At 36.8% G+C, this 21,341-nt stretch overlaps 1 protein-coding gene across 1 annotated transcript in view; it reads left to right on the plus strand.

The window, feature by feature from the left end:
* The first annotated feature begins 1,454 nt into the window (after window positions 1-1,454).
* LOC117345116 (transmembrane protein 26-like) overlaps window positions 1,455-21,341 on the plus strand; it is a 68,320-nt gene continuing 48,433 nt past the window's right edge. Inside the window, exon 1 of the mRNA XM_033908076.1 lies at window positions 1,455-3,223. Within this exon, the coding sequence (XP_033763967.1) occupies window positions 3,033-3,223 (191 nt within the window). The 5' untranslated portion in view covers window positions 1,455-3,032. The remainder of the gene's footprint in view (window positions 3,224-21,341) is intronic.

Genomic DNA, 21,341 nt, shown 5'->3' on the forward strand with positions numbered 1-21,341 from the left:
GCCTATCATTAATTTTTGAAAATGATTTTCTAATTTAAAACATGTTTTATGTACAATTTTACTGGTTTTAAATGGGATTCTTTTTCTCAAATCAATACGCAACGTCAATTGTCGTATTGTGACGTCACATTTTTCGCGCCATTCTCGGAATTTCTTTAATAGAAGAATGAAAAGAATTTTTCGACCAATCACATTTGAGTATTTACCATGAAAACAAAGAAAAATTAATTATACTCATATGAAACTAAAACAAATATTGTCACTTATGCTTAAAATTTATTCTGAAGCCATATTCTAAATTCAAATTACGTTTTCTGTACAGTTTTAGTTATTTAGTAAGGTATTCTATTGAACAAATCAATACACACATCCAAGGTCGTATTGTGACGTTATGTTTATACATGTTTTTAAAGAGGTATGGAAAGAAAAACTCAACCATTCAGAAAGCTACAAGCATACAATAACAGAACCATGGACATGCACATTTTACTGTCAACACAAACATGGACGAGTACATGTTATTGTCAACACAGACATGGACGAGTACATGTTATTGTCAACACAAACATGGACGAGTACATGTTATTGTCAACACAAACATGGACGAGTACATGTTAATGTCAACACAAACATGGACGAGTACATGTTATTGTCAACACAAACATGGACGAGTACATGTTATTGTCAACACAAACATGGACGAGTACATGTTATTGTCAACACAAACATGGACGAGTACATGTTATTGTCAACACAAACATGGACGAGTACATGTTAATGTCAACACAAACATGGACGAGTACATGTTATTGTCAACACAAACATGGACGAGTACATGTTATTGTCAACACAGACATGGACGAGTTCATGTTATTGTCAACACAAACATGGACGAGTACATTTTACTGTCAACACAAACATGGACGAGTACATGTTAATGTTAACACAAACATGGACGAGTACATGTCATTGTCAACACATACATGGACGAGTTCATGTTATTGTCAACACAGACATGGACGAGTACATTGTACTGTCAACGCAAACATGTCAACGTATGCGAAGGTGTAAATATTTTACTCACGTACCCATTTCACTCATTTCTATATACAACGTGTACTCTATGATAACGATTTGATAAAAAGATAAACCTTGATTTTTACATTTAGTGTTATGGCGATGATTTAATATATATATATATACATAGATATATACATACAATGTACAATAAAACTTAATACCAACGTTCAGTTGGGGCCTATTTCCTCGTGGTTATAATATTAGGGAGGCTCCAAGAGACGCCTGTGTACGAGATGGGCCTACTGATCGATTGTACAGACAGCCAATGAGATGGTTATACAGTACATGGGAGGATTTTGAAATGAAATAGCTATGGTAATATATTCAACGATGATGTAGAATGTTTGTTGTTATCAGAAACAACTTGCCAACATGCAAACTAACTCTTATTTACATTACAGCACGTTCTTTCGCGTGGAGTTTACGAACTTTAAAGGTACAGGGTTTGCATAACATAATTTGCCCCCTGGTAATTCTAACTTAGAAAGCAAACTGGAACATTAGTTAATTGGAGGCAGCACCAATACTTGAGGGAAAGACAACTATTAATCACTAACGACAATAAAGGTCAAAGTGTTTCTAGGGCCGGGAAACCTGATTGGTAGAATATACGGAGGTCTATATTTTGAGGTAACGCAGACAACAGATGGCGCTACAGGCGTGCTTTGGGCGGTACCATGGTGTGTTAACTTTATAGGATATTCTCAATAACATAAGTATCAATATTGAATCAAGTTTTGTGAGGATTCTTTTTAATACACAGTGGAACAGTGATGGCTTTGACATTATAGTGTGAACAGCGATATCACATTAATGACAGTGGTGACATTATAATGTGAACAGTGATGGCTTTGACATTATAGTGTGAACAGCGATATCACATTAATGACAGTGGTGACATTATAATGTGATCAGTGATGGCTTTGACAATATAATGTGAACAGTGATTGTTATGACAATATAATGTGAACAGTGATGGCTATGACAATATAATGTGAACAGTGATTGCTATGACAATATAATGTGAACAGTGATTGCTATGACAATATAATGTGAACAGTGATTGCTATGACAATATAATGTGAACAGTGATTGCTATGACAATATAATGTGAACAGTGATTGCTATGACATTATAATGTGAACAGTGATGGCTATGACATAATGGCGCCAATAATTAACTACTCCGAACGGAATGGATAATATATTATTAAATCACTAATTAATGTATTAACAGACTATTCATATGAACTATATTTCATTTTTTAATGTAATATCGTAATATTTCAGTATTAGGATTCACAGAAATGGAATGGGTATGTTTTATGTCAAGGTACGTGCGTATAACCTTGTAGCTATGGACGACTGAATGAAACATGAACAAATAGAGAGGTATTTTATTATAATGCCTGTTGATATTTGGCAGATTGGTACAGCACTCGGATATGAAACAAAAAGCTCTCATGATTAATTGACGTCGTTTACTACGGTACATTTGGAGAAGATAAACTTTCGACACTAAGGTATACATATGTATCTGGCCGCCAGTATTTGTGCCCTTTATGGTTCCTGTTTTTGTGAATCACTAGCTACATCTCTCTGTAATAGATTGAACATTTCATTGGTGGTAGCATCTCGCTGTTCTTCGGTACATGGCTAGTTCCACTTTTGAATGCCAAAGTCCAGCTTTTCTCTTTGAAGTGTTTGTGAACCCTGATGACGTACGCCCTTCCTCTCGGATTCAGTACTGGAATTCTAGGCCGGCAACTTCCGCTGATGCATCAAAGTGATTACATGCGTCCAGGAAAATTCAGATCAAGTCCAACATTTTATAAAGTCAGGTTTTCTGTGGACGTCATTAAATATAGCTGAGTGGAACGTCAACAAAGATACAGAACGGTGGGAATAATTCTGTTTAAATCATATAATTCAAATTCCGGACAAGTCACCAAGATGAGGTGCATGACGATCATTCGAGCACTTCTCGTGCGAGTGTTATTTGCCGCTCATGGTGTGATTGCAATATGGCGACTGTTCATGGTCATTAGGAAGTCCTGGTGTTGGTACCTAACTGGAGCACTGGGCGGACTGTTGATAGAAACTATCATCACTCTCACAAAGAAAAGAGGCAAAGAGTGGAAATGGTATGTATTATATATTTATATTAGTATAGGTATAATTGGTATGGTATTTTATACGTATACATATACTGTATATCACGTCTTATATGGACAACCCGGTATAAGGACAGGATGATATATTAATGTCGTTTGACCAGAATAACAAATTATAAACATTTAAACATAGTTACGGTTATACAAAAACACAAAAGCATGAAGTTACAGTTGTAAAGATGTACAATAGTATAATGGAAACACCATCGGATCGGCTAGAATGAATGAACCTTAAGGCGTTAAACATAAGTTTATGGTTGTACAGATATTTTAGCGTTAAACATGTTTATGGTTGTACAGATATTTTGGCGTTAAACATGTTTATGGTGTAGTACAGATATTTTGGCGTTAAACATGTTTATGATGTAGTGCAGATATTTTGGCGTTAAACATGTTCATGGTAGTAGAGATATTCTGGCGTTAAACATGTTTATGGCAGTACAGATATTTTGGCGTTAAACGTGTTTATGGTAGTAGATATATTATGGCGTTAAACATAAGTTTATGGCAGTACAGATATTATAGCGTTAAACATGTTCATGTTAGTAGAGATATTATGACGTTAAACATGTTTATGGCAGTACAGATATCATGGCGTTAAACATGTTTATGGTGTAGTACAGATATTTTGGCGTTAAACATGTTCATGTTAGTAGAGATATGGCGTTAAACATGTTTATGGTGTAGTACAGATATTTTGGCGTTAAACATGTTCATGTTAGTAGAGATATGGCGTTAAACATGTTTATGGCAGTACAGATATTTTGGCGTTAAACATGTTCATGGTAGTAGAGATATTATGGCGTTAAACATGTTTATGGCAGTACAGATATTTTTGCTTTAAACATGTTTATGGTAGTAGAGATATTATGGCGTTAAACATGTTCATGGTAGTACAGATATTATTGCGTTTAAACATGTGTATGGTAGTAGAGATATTAAGGCGTTACCCATGTTTATGGTAGTAGAGATATTAAGGCGTTACACATGTTTATGGTAGTAGAGATAGCACTTCACAATGAATAACTGTAAAACATGTTTCTAGATTAACGGCAATTGCAATGTCGGTTACTATGTTAGTTTCAAATGTCATGCCATATTATTCCAATTTGCTTGTAATTAGCATGTTTTCTTTTATTGTTGTTTTTTTTTTTTTTATAATTTACAAATTCCAGTAAGTTGTGTAAAAAATGGCGTCAAATTTTGCGCATGAGTAAAAATCAAACATGGCCGTCTGAGACAAATGAGCGTTAAACTCGGCCAATGTGATATATGCTATAATCTGTAATGAAACGTATATGAGTCTCTACTTGTGATAAATGTCACTTTGTCGACATAGTTTATATCTAACTAAACGGTAGTCATTTTGATGTCGGTATGCTTAGTTAATATCACAATATAATAATTTAGTCGTAAAAATCTCAAGATACAGAAAGTCATCTTAAATGTTATGTTGATAACTAAATTCGATATTTTGCATTATGTAACAACTTATCGTAATACAGTGCAACTTCCAAAAACCGATCACCTCCCGAAAAGGTTCCACAAGAATACAAGCAGAGCTATAAAGCCAAATTTTCGCTGGTAAATTTACATGTGGCCTGAGTCAATGTTATTCCCGGATTCGGAGCGGTCAAAATGGATCACTTCTCCAAACTGAAACCTCTCGGAACCGGCAAAATATTCAAAACCGTGCATGATCGATTTAGAGAAGTTCCACTCTACTATAATCGTATAAATAAAATGTTCCTAATGTTCACTGTACCCAACTATTATCCAACTAAACGTCATTGTTCGTTAAATGATATTTGAATCATGTGACCTCTAATGCATATAAACGTACGCGTGTCCGTATGACTACACCTGTGTTAGGTGTTAAGTCGCATTGTCGCGTTACCATAACATGCCTTTTAGAGATAATTATTACAACAAGTCGTGTCCTTTTGTTTTGTTAAGGCGATTTTTAACACAATGTGTGACGATATGTTGAAATAATGTATGCTTAAACTACCAATCATACTGGATCGTTGGTAATAACTTATCTTGATATGCAGTAAACGTAGGGTTAGTTAAAACTGTATAATTAAAGTCGTGGTACGTTAACGCGACTACATATAACAGACGGTCGAAATATGCCACTCTTTATGTTTCGTATTAGGCCAATGACTACTGGTTTGTCCCTTAGTAACGAAATGATAAGCCTGCTATATAAGATACTATTGGGAAACGATTGCCGTTAGGTTCTTTATACGTTTCGTATGTTTTTTCCATTGTTATCGGTCGATAACCCCCTAATAATTGTTTACCATTGTGTAAATTATTATGATCAATAGGAACACACAATAAGAAGTTACTTCGATATCTAGATCTGTCTTCTTCCATCCATTCTTCTTTTTTTTTCTTTATAAATAAGTATATTGTGTCGCTATCATAATCTTTGTAAAATATATTAGTGGGGAGGGCTTTTACATGTCCAATCCTGTTTAAACGATGAAATGCATTCTATTCAAGTGACATGTGTATCATTTTAGATTTTCACGCATGAGTCAAATGTTGTTGTTATGTAACAGTGCTTCATGTATTCATCGCATGAAAATGTATACTATTTTCTAACGATAAACATACATGAAGCTGAATACATTTTTTCCATATATTGTTTTCTTTTCTTTTTGCTTTAAGGACATATGCAAGTCCATAATTTGAACAATACTGCAAATCTTATATATTGAATACTCACTGTCAGAATACACTAATATCGTGGATACCATCCACATAATCAGGTGTTAACGACACAAAGCCGAGTGCTGCTGTGATTTCTTATAAACAAAATATGTTGTCGGGAATGGGTGCGATATGCCCTGGATCAAACAGTGTTTATGTTTTGGTAGAGCCGTATCTTTGTACAAATACTAGGATTGGTGTTTAATAACCCACCCGATGAGATTCCTTTGAAGACACGAGTTATCGCTATACTCGGCGTCTCCGGGATTTTCATTCAAGTAACAGCCTTCCAAAATATTATAACAGTGGAAAACTCTGAAATAGCCTCTCAACTATCATATAAAGTTAACAATGAGTTAAGGAATTCTACAATGATTGTAGCGATCATCGTCCATCTCATATAAAACCGAAATGAAATGAATCTCCTTTTTTACATACATGTATTAGCATATTTACACTGGATATCTATCTATTTTGGTCACCCCCTCACCCCCTTACCCCCTCACCCCTCACCCCCTAACCCCCTCACCCCTCACCCCCTAACCCCCTCACCCCTCTCTCACCCCCTCACCCCCTCCACCCCTCACCCCTCTCACTCCCCTCTTACGTACACTAACAATAAGATGAACCCATGTCCAAAGTAAGATGAACCGAAATCCTCCCAGGTAAAATGAAGCCATGTCCCAAGTAAGATAAACCATGAACCATGTAACTTTAATCCATGTACGAAGTAAGATGAACCCATACACCAAGTAAGATAGAAATATAAATGTATCCTGAACTTACGATGGCTATGAACGGACATCATTTGAAAAATACTATTGCGTGTCCTTGGTACGAGATATTACAATATACAACAGTGTGCTTACATGTTTTATCAACAAGAACATACTGTGAATGTACAAAGATTTACCAGCAAGAGCATAATGTAGATGTACAAAGGTTTATCAACAAGAGCGTAGTGTATACGTAGGTGTACACCATTCCCAGCCGAGTTATTCCCGTAAATTTCATAGAACTTGTCGTAAGAACTGATTATGAAAAGAGTCATCCAAATTATATGTATAGTCCATGACCTCCAACTTGTAAATTAATGCGGCTTAACGGGTTCATAAGGTAGTTAGATAAAATATAGACAATATATCAAAACAGAATGCACAATCGCAAATCTTAATTATATTGGGTATTGGACATGTCCTTCAAATTAAACGCTGCTTTTTGTCGTTACATTATTACACAGCTATAGTAAATCCTGACTGAACAGACAATCATTCGATTACAGCAGGCATGTTAGATGTAGGGAAATATCGTCAAAATGAAGTGAATAATTATATTTGAGGGTTTGTAATACTAAACAACTTTAAAATCTAACACAAGGTTTATGTATGAACACGGTATTACTGTACGAATATTTAGTTTGCATTCAGTGACAGCAGTATCAAACAAATGAGTATAAATTCCATCGTACACAGAAGTGACGACAGTTCAATTTAGGGATATTTAATCAATAATTAAATGTAACTGTTGTGTGTGTTTGAACTTTCTACTCAGTCCATAATTGTAAGAAATTTTTGCACATCCTCTACTCCGAAACATTGCAGCCATTATTTTGTAGTTTCTCATGCATACAATGATGCGGGTGTAGTTTACCTCAGGTTTTTAATTGAATACGAATAAAGTCTGTTACTTAACGCTATCCGAATAGTTTTTCCTTCTCCAAAAGCGACTTTAAGCAGGTGTCTTTCTGATATCATTATCACATCGACGTCATTTTCCTTCGTTTCAAGTCCATTTTAAATAAGTATCTTACACCATGAACAGTCATCCTGTCAAACGTTCGCAGGCAATAATATTTCGTTCCCACGTAATATTTCGTTCGAACGCAATGTTATTTTGTTCATACGCAATAATATTTCGTTCGAACGCGATGATATTTTTTATATGATGCCACCGTGTGAATCAGAATCGCTATCGGCACAAATACTTTAAACGTTTATTACCAATTTTCGCATTCACTCGTGGATGTTGCCCCAGCAAGTGCAGTATTTCCACGTTATTTAGATGTTTGCATCTTTCAACGATCAATGTATATACAGTAAATGTACCCCAGCTGACACACAGGAGTGCAAGTTATGTCGCAAATGTAACAGTGCATGTAATTCGATAGGCCACGTGTCGGTAATGTGACAAGACTGGCCATTGCTCACAATCTATACTGGACCTTAGACGGGCGCCCCTTGGGTGGACACTGAATAATCGATACAGAATGTCGTGGTTTAATGGTGTCCTGCTGATTATATACAGGGATTGACAGCGTATCATATGGATAACAGCTTTCAAAATCCCCGTCAACGAGGACAACATGCACCCGGTGACGTTCATAACATTATTAATGGAATGCTGTTGTGATAAAGATAGGCTAATAAAACACCGAATTAATATAGATACCATTCAAAGTTAATATATATTTATATGTTGTACGTGTTTATTCGTACATAGTCAATACAGAACTATAGGCACTATATAATACGGCACAGTGGCTCGACACCACGTGGTTTGGTTTATTCTCCTTTCTCACACGTTTGAAATGAAAATACTAAAGTAAAAAAACATACTTAGAATACTTAGCACTAGACATTGACTGATTAACAATTCAATGAGACACACAAATATTTGATAGTAATTATTAGTTCATGGTAGTTGTTTACAAGTCTACAAGGAATATCTAGTACTAGGCAATTGATGATAGATTACTAATGAATTCAAAAAAGCATACGCAGCTAATAAAACCATCGTAATTACAGTTGGTACATGTTCTGGTACTTAATGACATATAACAGTTGTACTGAATGATCTACACAGGGATTACTCCACATGGGGAAGAGTGGATGATATGTCGGAGTACTGGATCATATCAATGGTACCTTCAGTTTGTTAGAGGGCTGTTTTTGCATCGTTTGACTGTTGGTCTGAGTTGCCCTCCGGAAGCGTGTTGGATGATCTCAAGTGACAGCGCTCCACCTTTTCCTACAGTTTGTTGTGCCATCCTTAAGATGGGGTTGGTTGTCCTTGGGCCCCCGGTTTCACAGTTGTTCCAGATGTGTTGGTTGTCCTGGGACCCCGGTTTTATAGTTGCTCCAGAGTTGTTGGTTGTCCTGGGACCCCCAGTCTCATAGTGGTTCCAGAGTTGTTGGTTTACCTGGAACCCCCAGTCTCATAGTGGTTCCAGAGTTGTTGGTTGTATTCTATCCACTGTGTGACGATGTGATCCGTGAAGCCAGCAGTGTCCTGTGGAACATCGGCATCTTCTAGGTCCTCCAGTGTGTTGAACCAGACAACTCCCACGGGGTCCAATGGAACAAGGGGCAGTACAGCGACTCACTCTGCCAGTAACATGACGTCGTCACTGTTAATTAGTATCTAGAGAAATACCAGCGATATCTATGATAATTTAGTAGTTATGATTAATCAAAATCTTCCAAAATAATCGGCTTGTATGATTTTGTTTCACAGTTTAACCATATTTAATCATTTTATTTGAATTTCCTGTCGTAGTTGTAACGTGAAAAAAAAAATATATACTTTTTTGTACCATATAGCTGTCTTCTGATAACCTAGCTGATAAAACTGGTATATGATTTGAAAAAAAAATCAAAATGTGATAAAATGAGACGAATTCAAAGTTTGTGTAAAATATAGGTAAAACTAACCCCCAACAGTTTTAACAATTCAACATAGCCCTTTGAATAACTCTTTAACTAGAGGAGTTAGGTGAGGGAATCACTGTATCGATTGAGGAGTTAGGTGTAGGTTCCCAGAGGGAATCATTGAACATAACTAGAGGAGTTAGGTGTAGGTTCCCCGAGGGAATAACTGTATCGATTGAGGAGTTAGGTGTAGGTTCTGAGGGAATCATTGAACATAACTAGAGGAGTTAGGTGTAGGTTCTGAGGGAATCATTGAACATAACTAGATGAGTTAGGTGTAGGTTCCCCGAGGGAATAACTGTATCGATTGAGGAGTTAGGTGTAGGTTCCCAGGGGAATCATTGAACATAACTAGAGGAGTTAGGTGTAGGTTCCCCGAGGGAATAACTGTATCGATTGAGGAGTTAGGTGTAGGTTCCCAGGGGAATCATTGAACATAACTAGAGGAGTTAGGTGTAGGTTCTGAGGGAATCATTGAACATAACTAGATGAGTTAGGTGTAGGTTCCCCGAGGGAATAACTGTATCGATTGAGGAGTTAGGTGTAGGTTCCCAGGGGAATCATTGAACATAACTAGAGGAGTTAGGTGTAGGTTCCCCGAGGGAATAACTGTATCGATTGAGGAGTTAGGTGTAGGTTCTGAGGGAATCATTGAACATAACTAGAGGAGTTAGGTGTAGGTTCTGAGGGAATCATTGAACATAACTAGAGGAGTTAGGTGTAGGTTCCCCGAGGGAATAACTGTATCGATTGAGGAATTAGGTGTAGGTTCCCCGAGGGAATCACTGTATCGATTGAGGAGTTAGGTGTAGGTTCCCGGAGGGAATCACTGTATCGATTGAGGAGTTAGGTGTAGGTTCTCTGAGGGAATCACTGTATAAAGAGGGGAGTTAGGTGTAGGTTCCCCGAGGGAATAACTGTATCGATTAAGGAGTTAGGTGTAGGTTCCCCGAGGGAATCACTGTATCGATTGAGGAGTTAGGTGTAAGTTCTGAGGGAATCATTGAACATAACTAGAGGAGTTAGGTGTAGGTTTCCCGAGGGAATAACTGTAAATTTAAAAGGAATTAGGTGTTGTGTCCTCGAATGAATCACGGTATCAATTGAGGAGTTAGGTGTAGATTCCCTGAGGGAATCACTGAACACAACTAGAGGAGTTAGGTGTAGGTTCCCCGAGGGAATCACTTTATCAATTGAGGAGTTAGGTGTCGGTTCCCTGAGGGATTCCTTATATAACTACAGGGGTTAGGTATAGGTTCCTTGAGGGAATCGCTATAAATAAGGATAAATGTAAGAACTGTAGGGATTCACTGTTTAAGTTCATTAAGGAAAACCCTTTAAGGTCTATTACTATATTATAGAGATCTTTGTATAATTGGGAGCAAACTGTATTTGATATATATTGCACTTTATAATGCACATGATGTGAACAAGGTAGTGCACTAGACTAGAAATTGTGGTGCTCTGCACTACAATGTGAACTCAAGTGCACTACATTGTTAACTCCAGTGCATTACGATTTGTATGTAATGAAGCGAATCACATTCACAGGTTCAAAGCATTTTTTCTGGTTCAATTTAGAACAAATGTGTTTTTCTAGCCGTTGCCTTAGCGCCAAATATTAGTCATACTTATTTACATGTACAAGATTGATCAATTTTGTCATCTCATTGTTTTGCGCTTTTTCTTGTCGCATAGGCCGACGCGTGTCTCGTTGCAAGTAATCCGGAAGCGAATTACAATTACTAGGTTTCTCGAAGGTTATCATCCAGAGACAATATTATCCTTCTGCGATTGTTGATGTTGATTAAGACAGCAACGTATCAATATATACCTTCTTTATATGTGTGTAGTTCGGGTATAAAGTGATATCACAGACCTCTACCTGATGTTGTTACTATCTTAGAGCTATCCCTATATAACTATCGGGAATCGCAGCAATCATTGTTCTCGTGAACTCGCGCTTCCCCTATTATTGACTTCATATCATTTCCTCTTTTTATGACCAGTAGTTAGACTAAGACCACGTCACCTGTAAAATAGGTCTCTGCTTGAAATGTGTTTTATCTCTCAACATAAATATGCTCGACTTACTGCCACGTCGTATATGGAGAAACATCTCCATTGATAAATATAGACAAGGCTTTGTGAAATTCAGGGTTCCGATAATTTGACAGCGAGCATCATAAATTTTAACAGCAATTGTGTACACCACATTGAGAAGTAATTAAGGCGTTAGTAAAGCGCGCCATTAACCCGTAGTACACAAATCCACACATTTGCCGTAGAATGTTTGACAGGCCTGACGTTTTTACTGTGAGTTATTTGTCTGTTAGAGGAAACGTTTTTCCCCGTGGTGAAATTTACCGCTGGGGATATGTTATATACAGGATACGTACTGAAGTAAGGGTGGGAAATTATCTACAAGATACGTACTGGAGTAAGGGTGGGAAATTATCTACAATATAGTACTGGAGTAAGGGTGGGAAATTATCTACAATATAGTACTGGGGTAAGGGTGGGAAATTATCTACAAGATACGTACTGGAGTAAGGGTGGGAAATTATCTACAAGATACGTACTGGAGTAAGGGTGGGAAATTATCTACTATATACGTACTGGAGTAAGGGTGATAAATTATCTACAAGATACGTACTTGAGTAAGGATGGGAAATTATCTACAAGATACTTACTGGAGTAAGGGTGGGAAATTATCTACAATATACGTACTGGAGTAAGGGTGGGAAATTATCTACAAGATACTTACTGGAGTAAGGGTGGGAAATTATCTACAATATACGTACTGGGGTAAGGGTGGGAAATTATCTACAATATACGTACTGGAGTAAGGGTGGGAAATTATATACAAGATAGTACTGAAGTAAGGGTGGGAAATTATCTACAAGATAGTACTGGAGTAAGGGTGGGAAATTATCTACAATATACGTACTGGAGTAAGGGTGGGAAATTATCTACAAGATAGTACTGGAGTAAGGGTGGGAAATTATCTACAATATACGTACTGGAGTAAGGGTGGGAAATTATCTACAAGATACGTACTGGAGTAAGGGTGGGAAATTATCTACAAGATAGTACTGGAGTAAGGGTGGGAAATTATCTACAATATACGTACTGGAGTAAGGGTGGGAAATTATCTACAAGATAGTACTGGAGTAAGGGTGGGAAATTATCTACAAGATACTTACTGGAGTAAGGGTGGGAAATTATATACAAGATACGTACTGGGGTAAGAGTGGGAAATTATATACAAGATAGTACTGAAGTAAGGGTGGGAAATTATCTACAAGATACTTACTGGAGTAAGGGTGGGAAATTATATACAAGATACGTACTGGGGTAAGAGTGGGAAATTATATACAAGATAGTACTGGAGTAAGGGTGGGAAATTATCTACAAGATAGTACTGGAGTAAGGGTGGGAAATTATCTACAATATACGTACTGGAGTAAGGGTGGGAAATTATCTACAATATACGTACTGGGGTAAGGGTGGGAAATTATATACAAGATACGTACTGGAGTAAGGGTGGGAAATTATCTATAAGATACGTACTGGAGTAAGGGTGGGAAATTATCTGCAATATACGTACTGGAGTAAGGGTGGGAAATTATCTACAATATACGTACTGGAGTAAGGGTTGGAAATTATCTACAATATACGTACTGGAGTAAGGGTGGGAAATTATCTACAAGATACGTACTGGAGTAAGGGTGGGAAATTATCTACAAGATACGTACTGGAGTAAGGGTGGGAAATTATCTACAAGATACGTACTGGAGTAAGGGTGGGAAATTATCTACAAGATACTTACTGGAGTAAGGGTGGGAAATTATATACAAGATACGTACTGGGGTAAGAGTGGGAAATTATATACAAGATAGTACTGAAGTAAGGGTGGGAAATTATCTACAAGATACGTACTGGAGTAAGGGTGGGAAATTATCTACAAGATAGTACTGGAGTAAGGGTGGGAAATTATCTACAATATACGTACTGGAGTAAGGGTGGGAAATTATATACAAGATAGTACTGAAGTAAGGGTGGGAAATTATCTATAAGATACGTACTGGAGTAAGGGTGGGAAATTATCTGCAATATACGTACTGGAGTAAGGGTGGGAAATTATCTACAAGATACTTACTGGAGTAAGGGTGGGAAATTATATACAAGATACGTACTGGGGTAAGAGTGGGAAATTATCTACAAGATACGTACTGGAGTAAGGGTGGGAAATTATCTATAAGATACGTACTGGAGTAAGGGTGGGAAATTATCTGCAATATACGTACTGGAGTAAGGGTGGGAAATTATCTACAAGATACGTACTGGAGTAAGGGTTGGAAATTATCTACAATATACGTACTGGAGTAAGGGTGATAAATTATCTACAAGATACGTACTGGAGTAAGGGTGGGAAATTATCTACAAGATACTTACTGGAGTAAGGGTGGGAAATTATCTACAATATACGTACTGGAGTAAGAGTGGGAAATTATATACAGGATACGTACTGAAGTAAGGGTGGGAAATTATCTACAAGATACGTACTGGAGTAAGGGTGGGAAATTATCTACAAGATAGTACTGGAGTAAGGGTGGGAAATTATCTACAAGATAGTACTGGAGTAAGGGTGGGAAATTATCTACAAGATACGTACTGGAGTAAGGGTGGGAAATTATCTACAATATACGTACTGGAGTAAGGGTGGGAAATTATCTACAAGATACGTACTGGAGTAAGGGTGATAAATTATCTACAAGATACGTACTGGAGTAAGGGTGGGAAATTATCTACAAGATACGTACTGGAGTAAGGGTGATAAATTATCTACAAGATACGTACTGGAGTAAGGGTGGGAAATTATCTACAAGATACGTACTGGAGTAAGGGTGATAAATTATCTACAAGATACGTACTGGGGTAAGGGTGGGAAATTATCTACAAGATATGTACTGGAGTAAGGGTGAGAAATTATCTACAAGATACGTACTGGAGTAAGGGTGGGAAATTATCTACAATATACGTACTGGAGTAAGAGTGGGAAATTATATACAGGATACGTACTGAAGTAAGGGTGGGAAATTATCTACAAGATAGTACTGGAGTAAGGGTGGGAAATTATCTACAATATACGTACTGGAGTAAGAGTGGGAAATTATATACAGGATACGTACTGAAGTAAGGGTGGGAAATTATCTACAAGATACGTACTGGAGTAAGGGTGGGAAATTATCTACAATATACGTACTGGAGTAAGGGTGGGAAATTATCTACAAGATACGTACTGGAGTAAGGGTGGGAAATTATCTACAAGATACTTACTGGAGTAAGGGTGGGAAATTATCTACAATATACGTACTGGAGTAAGAGTGGGAAATTATCTACAAGATACGTACTGGAGTAAGGGTGGGAAATTATCTACAAGATACGTACTGGAGTAAGGGTGGGAAATTATCTACAAGATACGTACTGGAGTAAGGGTGGGAAATTATCTACAAGATAGTACTGGAGTAAGGGTGGGAAATTATCTACAAGATACGTACTGGAGTAAGGGTGGGAAATTATCTACAAGATACGTACTGGAGTAAGGGTGGGAAATTATCTACAAGATAGTACTGGAGTAAGGGTGGGAAATTATCTACAATATACGTACTGGAGTAAGAGTGGGAAATTATCTACAAGATACGTACTGGAGTAAGGGTGGGAAATTATCTACAAGATACGTACTGGAGTAAGGGTGGGAAATTATCTACAAGATAGTACTGGAGTAAGGGTGGGAAATTATCTACAAGATACGTACTGGAGTAAGGGTGGGAAATTATCTACAAGATAGTACTGGAGTAAGGGTGGGAAATTATCTACAAGATACGTACTGGAGTAAGGGTGGGAAATTATCTACAAGATAGTACTGGAGTAAGGGTGGGAAATTATCTACAAGATACGTACTGGAGTAAGGGTGGGAAATTATCTACAAGATAGTACTGGAGTAAGGGTGGGAAATTATCTACAAGATATATGAAAACATAAAGGTTTCCGACACTGTTTGGTGTCGTCAAAAGTTTGGTAGTGACAAAACAAATCTAGCATGACCAATACCTACTCTACATATACGGATGTATGGGATCATTTTTTTTTTATCCCGAAGCACTAATCTAATTCCTTATAGATGTCCTCCTCTGTCCGTATAACCCCTCAAGATCACTGTCCTCAGTAAAAATTACACTGTTGGCCAGCCATTCTGTCATTAATAACATGGACCGAACAGACCAATCACTTTCATTTATTGTTTTCTTCTTCTTTCAAAGTTCAAATAAACAATGTTAAACTTGTTTTTTCCCAAAACCTTTTATAATTATCTAATACAACAAATACTTTTACGCACATTCTGATTGGTTGACTACATATAGAATTATATAAATTGCACTTTCTTCTTTCTCACTCCATCGCGTACCGATAGAGATTAGGCTTACTGTGATCTACGTATTTTTCAAGATGATATCAACTCTAGTAATAAAATCTGGACAGTGGGAGGAGAGGGAATATGCTTTTGGATTGCAACATCAATGTGGGATTTAATTATTGTTTATGTAAGTTAAAGTATCTCATTTATCCGTGAATGTAAGCTACGTATTAAGTCATATCTGACTTATTTTGTCTGCACCAAAAACTTTGCGACACCAAACAGTGTCGGAAACCTCTACGTTTTCAAATAATACTGCACAGGGGCGTAGCTGAAGCGTTATTTAAGCATTGAACTGTTACCTAATGGTAGTATTCAGTACCATTACTACAATTTGGTTTACTAACGACATACAGAATGTTGATACTGATGTGTAAACATGGTGGTAAAAATAAGGCGAGAGCCGTACACAGTAGCGTTCTGTAGTGGGGCCCACGTTCAGTTCATCACCACCGAGAAAACGTTCGAAATTCGTTTAAATAAGTGTTACACGTGTATCCGTGTATTGCAGTGTGGTCGATGCACGTGCGATTTGCAGACACCATTCAGTGCACGCGCCATCATGCTGAGACACGATTCTGGAGATTACCATCGTTTTCTTTAAACGTAGCTTGGCAAATTCTTTCAACAGTATAATCGCCAAAAGATGAGAAGAAAAGATGGGGTTTGTTTTCTTAACCGTTTTTACATCAGCTCCGTACATCGTTCAGATGGTTTAGAGTCGTCAAACCCCTACTACACACTTCCACGTAGCTTCATCTAAACAAAATTGTATACGGAAATCGAAGATCATTTTTCATATTCTGTGAGGAAAACTTTTTAAAACTTTCTCGATACGATAACTATCCTCCTCCTATACTCCATATTTCATTTCGAGATGAGCGAAATATTAAAAATCCATAGTTATTCGGATAGCCTCACAATGTGTATATGATATGAACGTTTTTGATAAACGCTATGTAAGATATACACGTTTTCTAATTGTACATATCACATTACATTGCACCAATTGGTAATTTAAGTCAATTAGGGCCAAAATATCTGACGTAAGATGTGTGATGCTAGATGTACGTGCTGTAAGATGTACGTGATGTAAGATGTACGTGATGTAATATGTATGTGATGTAAGATGTACGTGCTGTAAGATGTACGTGATGTAATTTGTCCGTGATGTAATATGTACGTGATGTAATATGTACGTGCTGTAAGTTGTACGTGATGTAAGTTGTACGTGATGTAAGATGTACGTGATGTAAGACGTGGTGATGTAAGATGTACGTGATGTAATATGTATGTGATGTAAGACGTGGTGCTGTAAGATGTACGTGATGTAATTTGTCCGTGATGTAATATGTACGTGATGTAAGATGTACGCGATGTAAGATGTACGTGATGTAATATGTATGTGATGTAAGACGTGGTGATGTAAGATGTACGTGATGTAAGATGTACGTGATGTAATTTGTCCGTGATGTAATATGTACGTGATGTAATATGTATGTGATGTAAGATGTATGTGATGTAAGACGTGGTGATGTAAGATGTACGTGATGTTATTTGTCTGTGATGTAAGACGTGGTGATGTAAGATGTACGCGATGTTATTTGTCCGTGATGTAATATGTACGTGATGTAAGATGTACGTGATGTAATATGTACGTGATGTAAGATGTACGTGATGTAATATGTACGTGATGTAATATGTACGTGATGTAATATGTACGTGATGTAATATGTACGTGATGTCATATGTACGTGATGTAATATGTATGTGATGTAAGACGTGGTGATGTAAGATGTACGCGATGTAATTTGTCCGTGATGTAATATGTACGTGATGTAAGATGTACGTGATGTAAGATGTACGTGATGTAATATGTACGTGATGTAATATGTACGTGATGTAAGATGTACGTGATGTAAGATGTACGTGATGTAATATGAACGTGCTGTAACATGTACGTGATGTAAGATGTACGTGATGTAATATGTACGTGATGTAAGATGTACGTAATGTAATATGTACGTGATGTAATATGTACGTGATGTAAGATGTACGTGATGTAATATGTACGTGATGTAATATGTACGTGATGTAATATGTACGTAATGTAATATGTACGTGATGTAATATGTACGTGATGTAATATGTACGTGATGTAATATGTACGTGATGTAATATGTACGTGATGTAATATGTACGTGATGTAAGATGTACGTGATGTAATATGTACGTGATGTAATATGTACCTGATGTAAGATGTACGTGATGTAAGATGTACGTGATGTAATATGTACGTGATGTAATATGTACGTGATGTAATATGTACGTGATGTAACATGTACGTGATGTAAGATGTACGTGATGTAATATGTACGTGATGTAAGATGTACGTAATGTAATATGTACGTGATGTAATATGAACGTGATGTAACATGTACGTGATGTAATATGAACGTGATGTAATATGAACGTGATGTAACATGTACGTGATGTAATATGTACGTGATGTAAGATGTACGTGATGTAAGATGTTCATGATATAACATGTACGTGATGTAAGATGTACGTGATGTAACATGTATGTGATGTTACATGCCGTTACGTAAAATGTACGTTAAGTTCAAACACGTGTTCCAAGTTCTCCGCGAGTATACACGCACTATATAATGCATCCTTGCGCTATGTGTTCTCTTTAATCTTATGCGGTTATCTCGTTTGAGAAATTTGAATATCGGTGTTTTATATTTAGAAAAATCTTTAATACACATCCACTTAAGCAAACACATGCTGCATATCAGACAGATTCCTTATCGTTTATGTTACAATTTTTTACCTGAAATATTTACTTAAAATGCTTTATGATTTGCGTTTGAACAATGACCGTCGATAACTCGTGGCGATCGAGAAACAAGTACATATATGTATTTAGACTATAATATTGTTATCGCCCCTATGCTATTTGATCATCGTCGCTTGTCTTGAAATATCAAAATCACACATTAATCTTGTTTTTCAGATTCTAGTCTCGAAAATGACCCACAAAAGAAAGCAAACGTATTGAATGCCCCAGCGGAGCGGACATGCATGTAAATGAAACATTTTGTAATAATCGACGATTTTTAGACCTTGTCCCCCCAAAGCCATTGCACAAAGCAAGATAAAATGTTTCCTCATATTTATCGGTAAGTCTTGTATGTTACATTTGTTATGTCTGAACATTGTACATGTCATCCAACCTTACCTGATAATGAATCATATCAAGTACAATCGGGGAATAGCTTTGATTTTCATGATCGATCTGCACACGAAACACAATGATTTACCGATAGATAAAGGGAAACAGTTTATCCATTTTATGTCTTGATCAGCGGCTTTGTAGGCACAAGGAGGACTTTATCATCGGCAGTTATTACAAAATGTTTCATTTGTCTTTTCTTGGGCCCGTTTAATCACAGGGAAATTTGTTTTCTTTCGCGGGTCATTTTCTCAACTACAATTTGTAGTATCTGAATAAAAAGGTTAATGATGTAGAGCTGTATATCGTATTATTCAGTGTTCATGTAAGGTAAAATCATGTATTCGATATGCATTAATATATATGTACTTTGTATAGCAGTCCGGTACGTTACCGATGTAATTGTACGCGGATACTTACAGCGTGGATATTTATAACTACAACTGTATTTTTATGTAGAAGTATGAATAGTATTTATAAAAAAATTGTGGTTGTAACATGGACAAGTAAAATTAAAAGACGTCATTTCGTCCACGTTAGCAGGAACGCATTCTTGTTTTAATTTAATTGCTGATGTGTATCAACAAAGCAATGGTTTAGTGTTAAGATTGCTATTCACGATGTCATACAAAGTTAAAAACTATGATATAGATGTCACTCTCCTCTGACGCCATTGTTGACTATCGACTGGGAGAACAACAGCCCGACGTTGGAATACTTGCTGGTGACGTTCCATTTACCCATGTGAGCACTGTTATACAGAGGAACTGCTATTTAAGATGTTAAAAAATGACGTTCAAACACCCAAATTAACGTTCCCGGGACACCGTCTGGGGAACACAACCCATGACCATGATTTATCCTCCAGATTTATCAGGGTAACCACCCGACGGCTGGTTGCTAAAGACCCAATATTCGCGGATGATAATTTATGAATTACTTTGCGATGGCATTGTTACTGTGATGAAGTGATCTTATGAAACTCTAAATTATTTCTTATTATCATTTCTTATGATTATGTTTTCGACTGTTCTAATACAGCAAGTAAAACACATGTCTAAAATGTTATGTATGATTTTTTTGATAAATGTGTACGAAAACATAAAAGCTTATGCTGGTGTTGTTAACTTTGCTTTCTTTTTAAATGTTATTAACTGATAAAGTAAGGTAGGATGGATGGTAATAACGTTATGAATCGTAATGGAAACCTTCCTATTTGATAACAAAACTGCCTCCAGTCTGTTTCTGTTTTACATATCCCCCTTTTTAACGTTCCTATAAAAATAAAGACTTCAACATTAAACGACTTAAACTAAAATGATGAGGAGGAGTCGATGCGCTTGACGATGTTACATGTTCCTATTAATGGTGGACTATGCGGGTGCACCTGTTAAGGACGAATTGAAGATAGAACATGCTGATAACACTATGGTGTGGTTAATGCACGATAGTTTCACTGTCTGATAGGAACCCAAACTAATGTAATAATTTGTATAAACAACCCTCCAGCTATTTCACATACCTAGAGCAGGAGCCTCATTCAAATAGCATTGGTTTGATGAATGATGGTGTGGCTTTTTGAAATCCATTTCTTTCTTTGATGATTAAAGAATGAATGTTACTTAAAACTACACTCGAGCTTTATTTGGGAAGGGATTCAAGCAGACATTGGTAAAATCGACAGACATATCATGGGGAGACGAACGACGAACCACACATATGTTACATTAACCATAAACAAGCAACTGTTTATTTACATATTAGGTTACCCTTATACCTTTGGTAGAAGCCAGAAAGACGATTATATGTATCCGGAAATATTAAATGGACATTGTTGACATAAAAATTAAACTGCGACAACCGATATTAAATAAATGTAACCGAGACTTACAAACTTTATTACCCAATTGGAAATTAAACTGATCAACCAAACACTTGTGT

This window comes from Pecten maximus, chromosome 16 (assembly GCF_902652985.1).
Source record: "Pecten maximus chromosome 16, xPecMax1.1, whole genome shotgun sequence".
Lineage (NCBI taxonomy): Eukaryota > Metazoa > Mollusca > Bivalvia > Pectinida > Pectinidae > Pecten > Pecten maximus.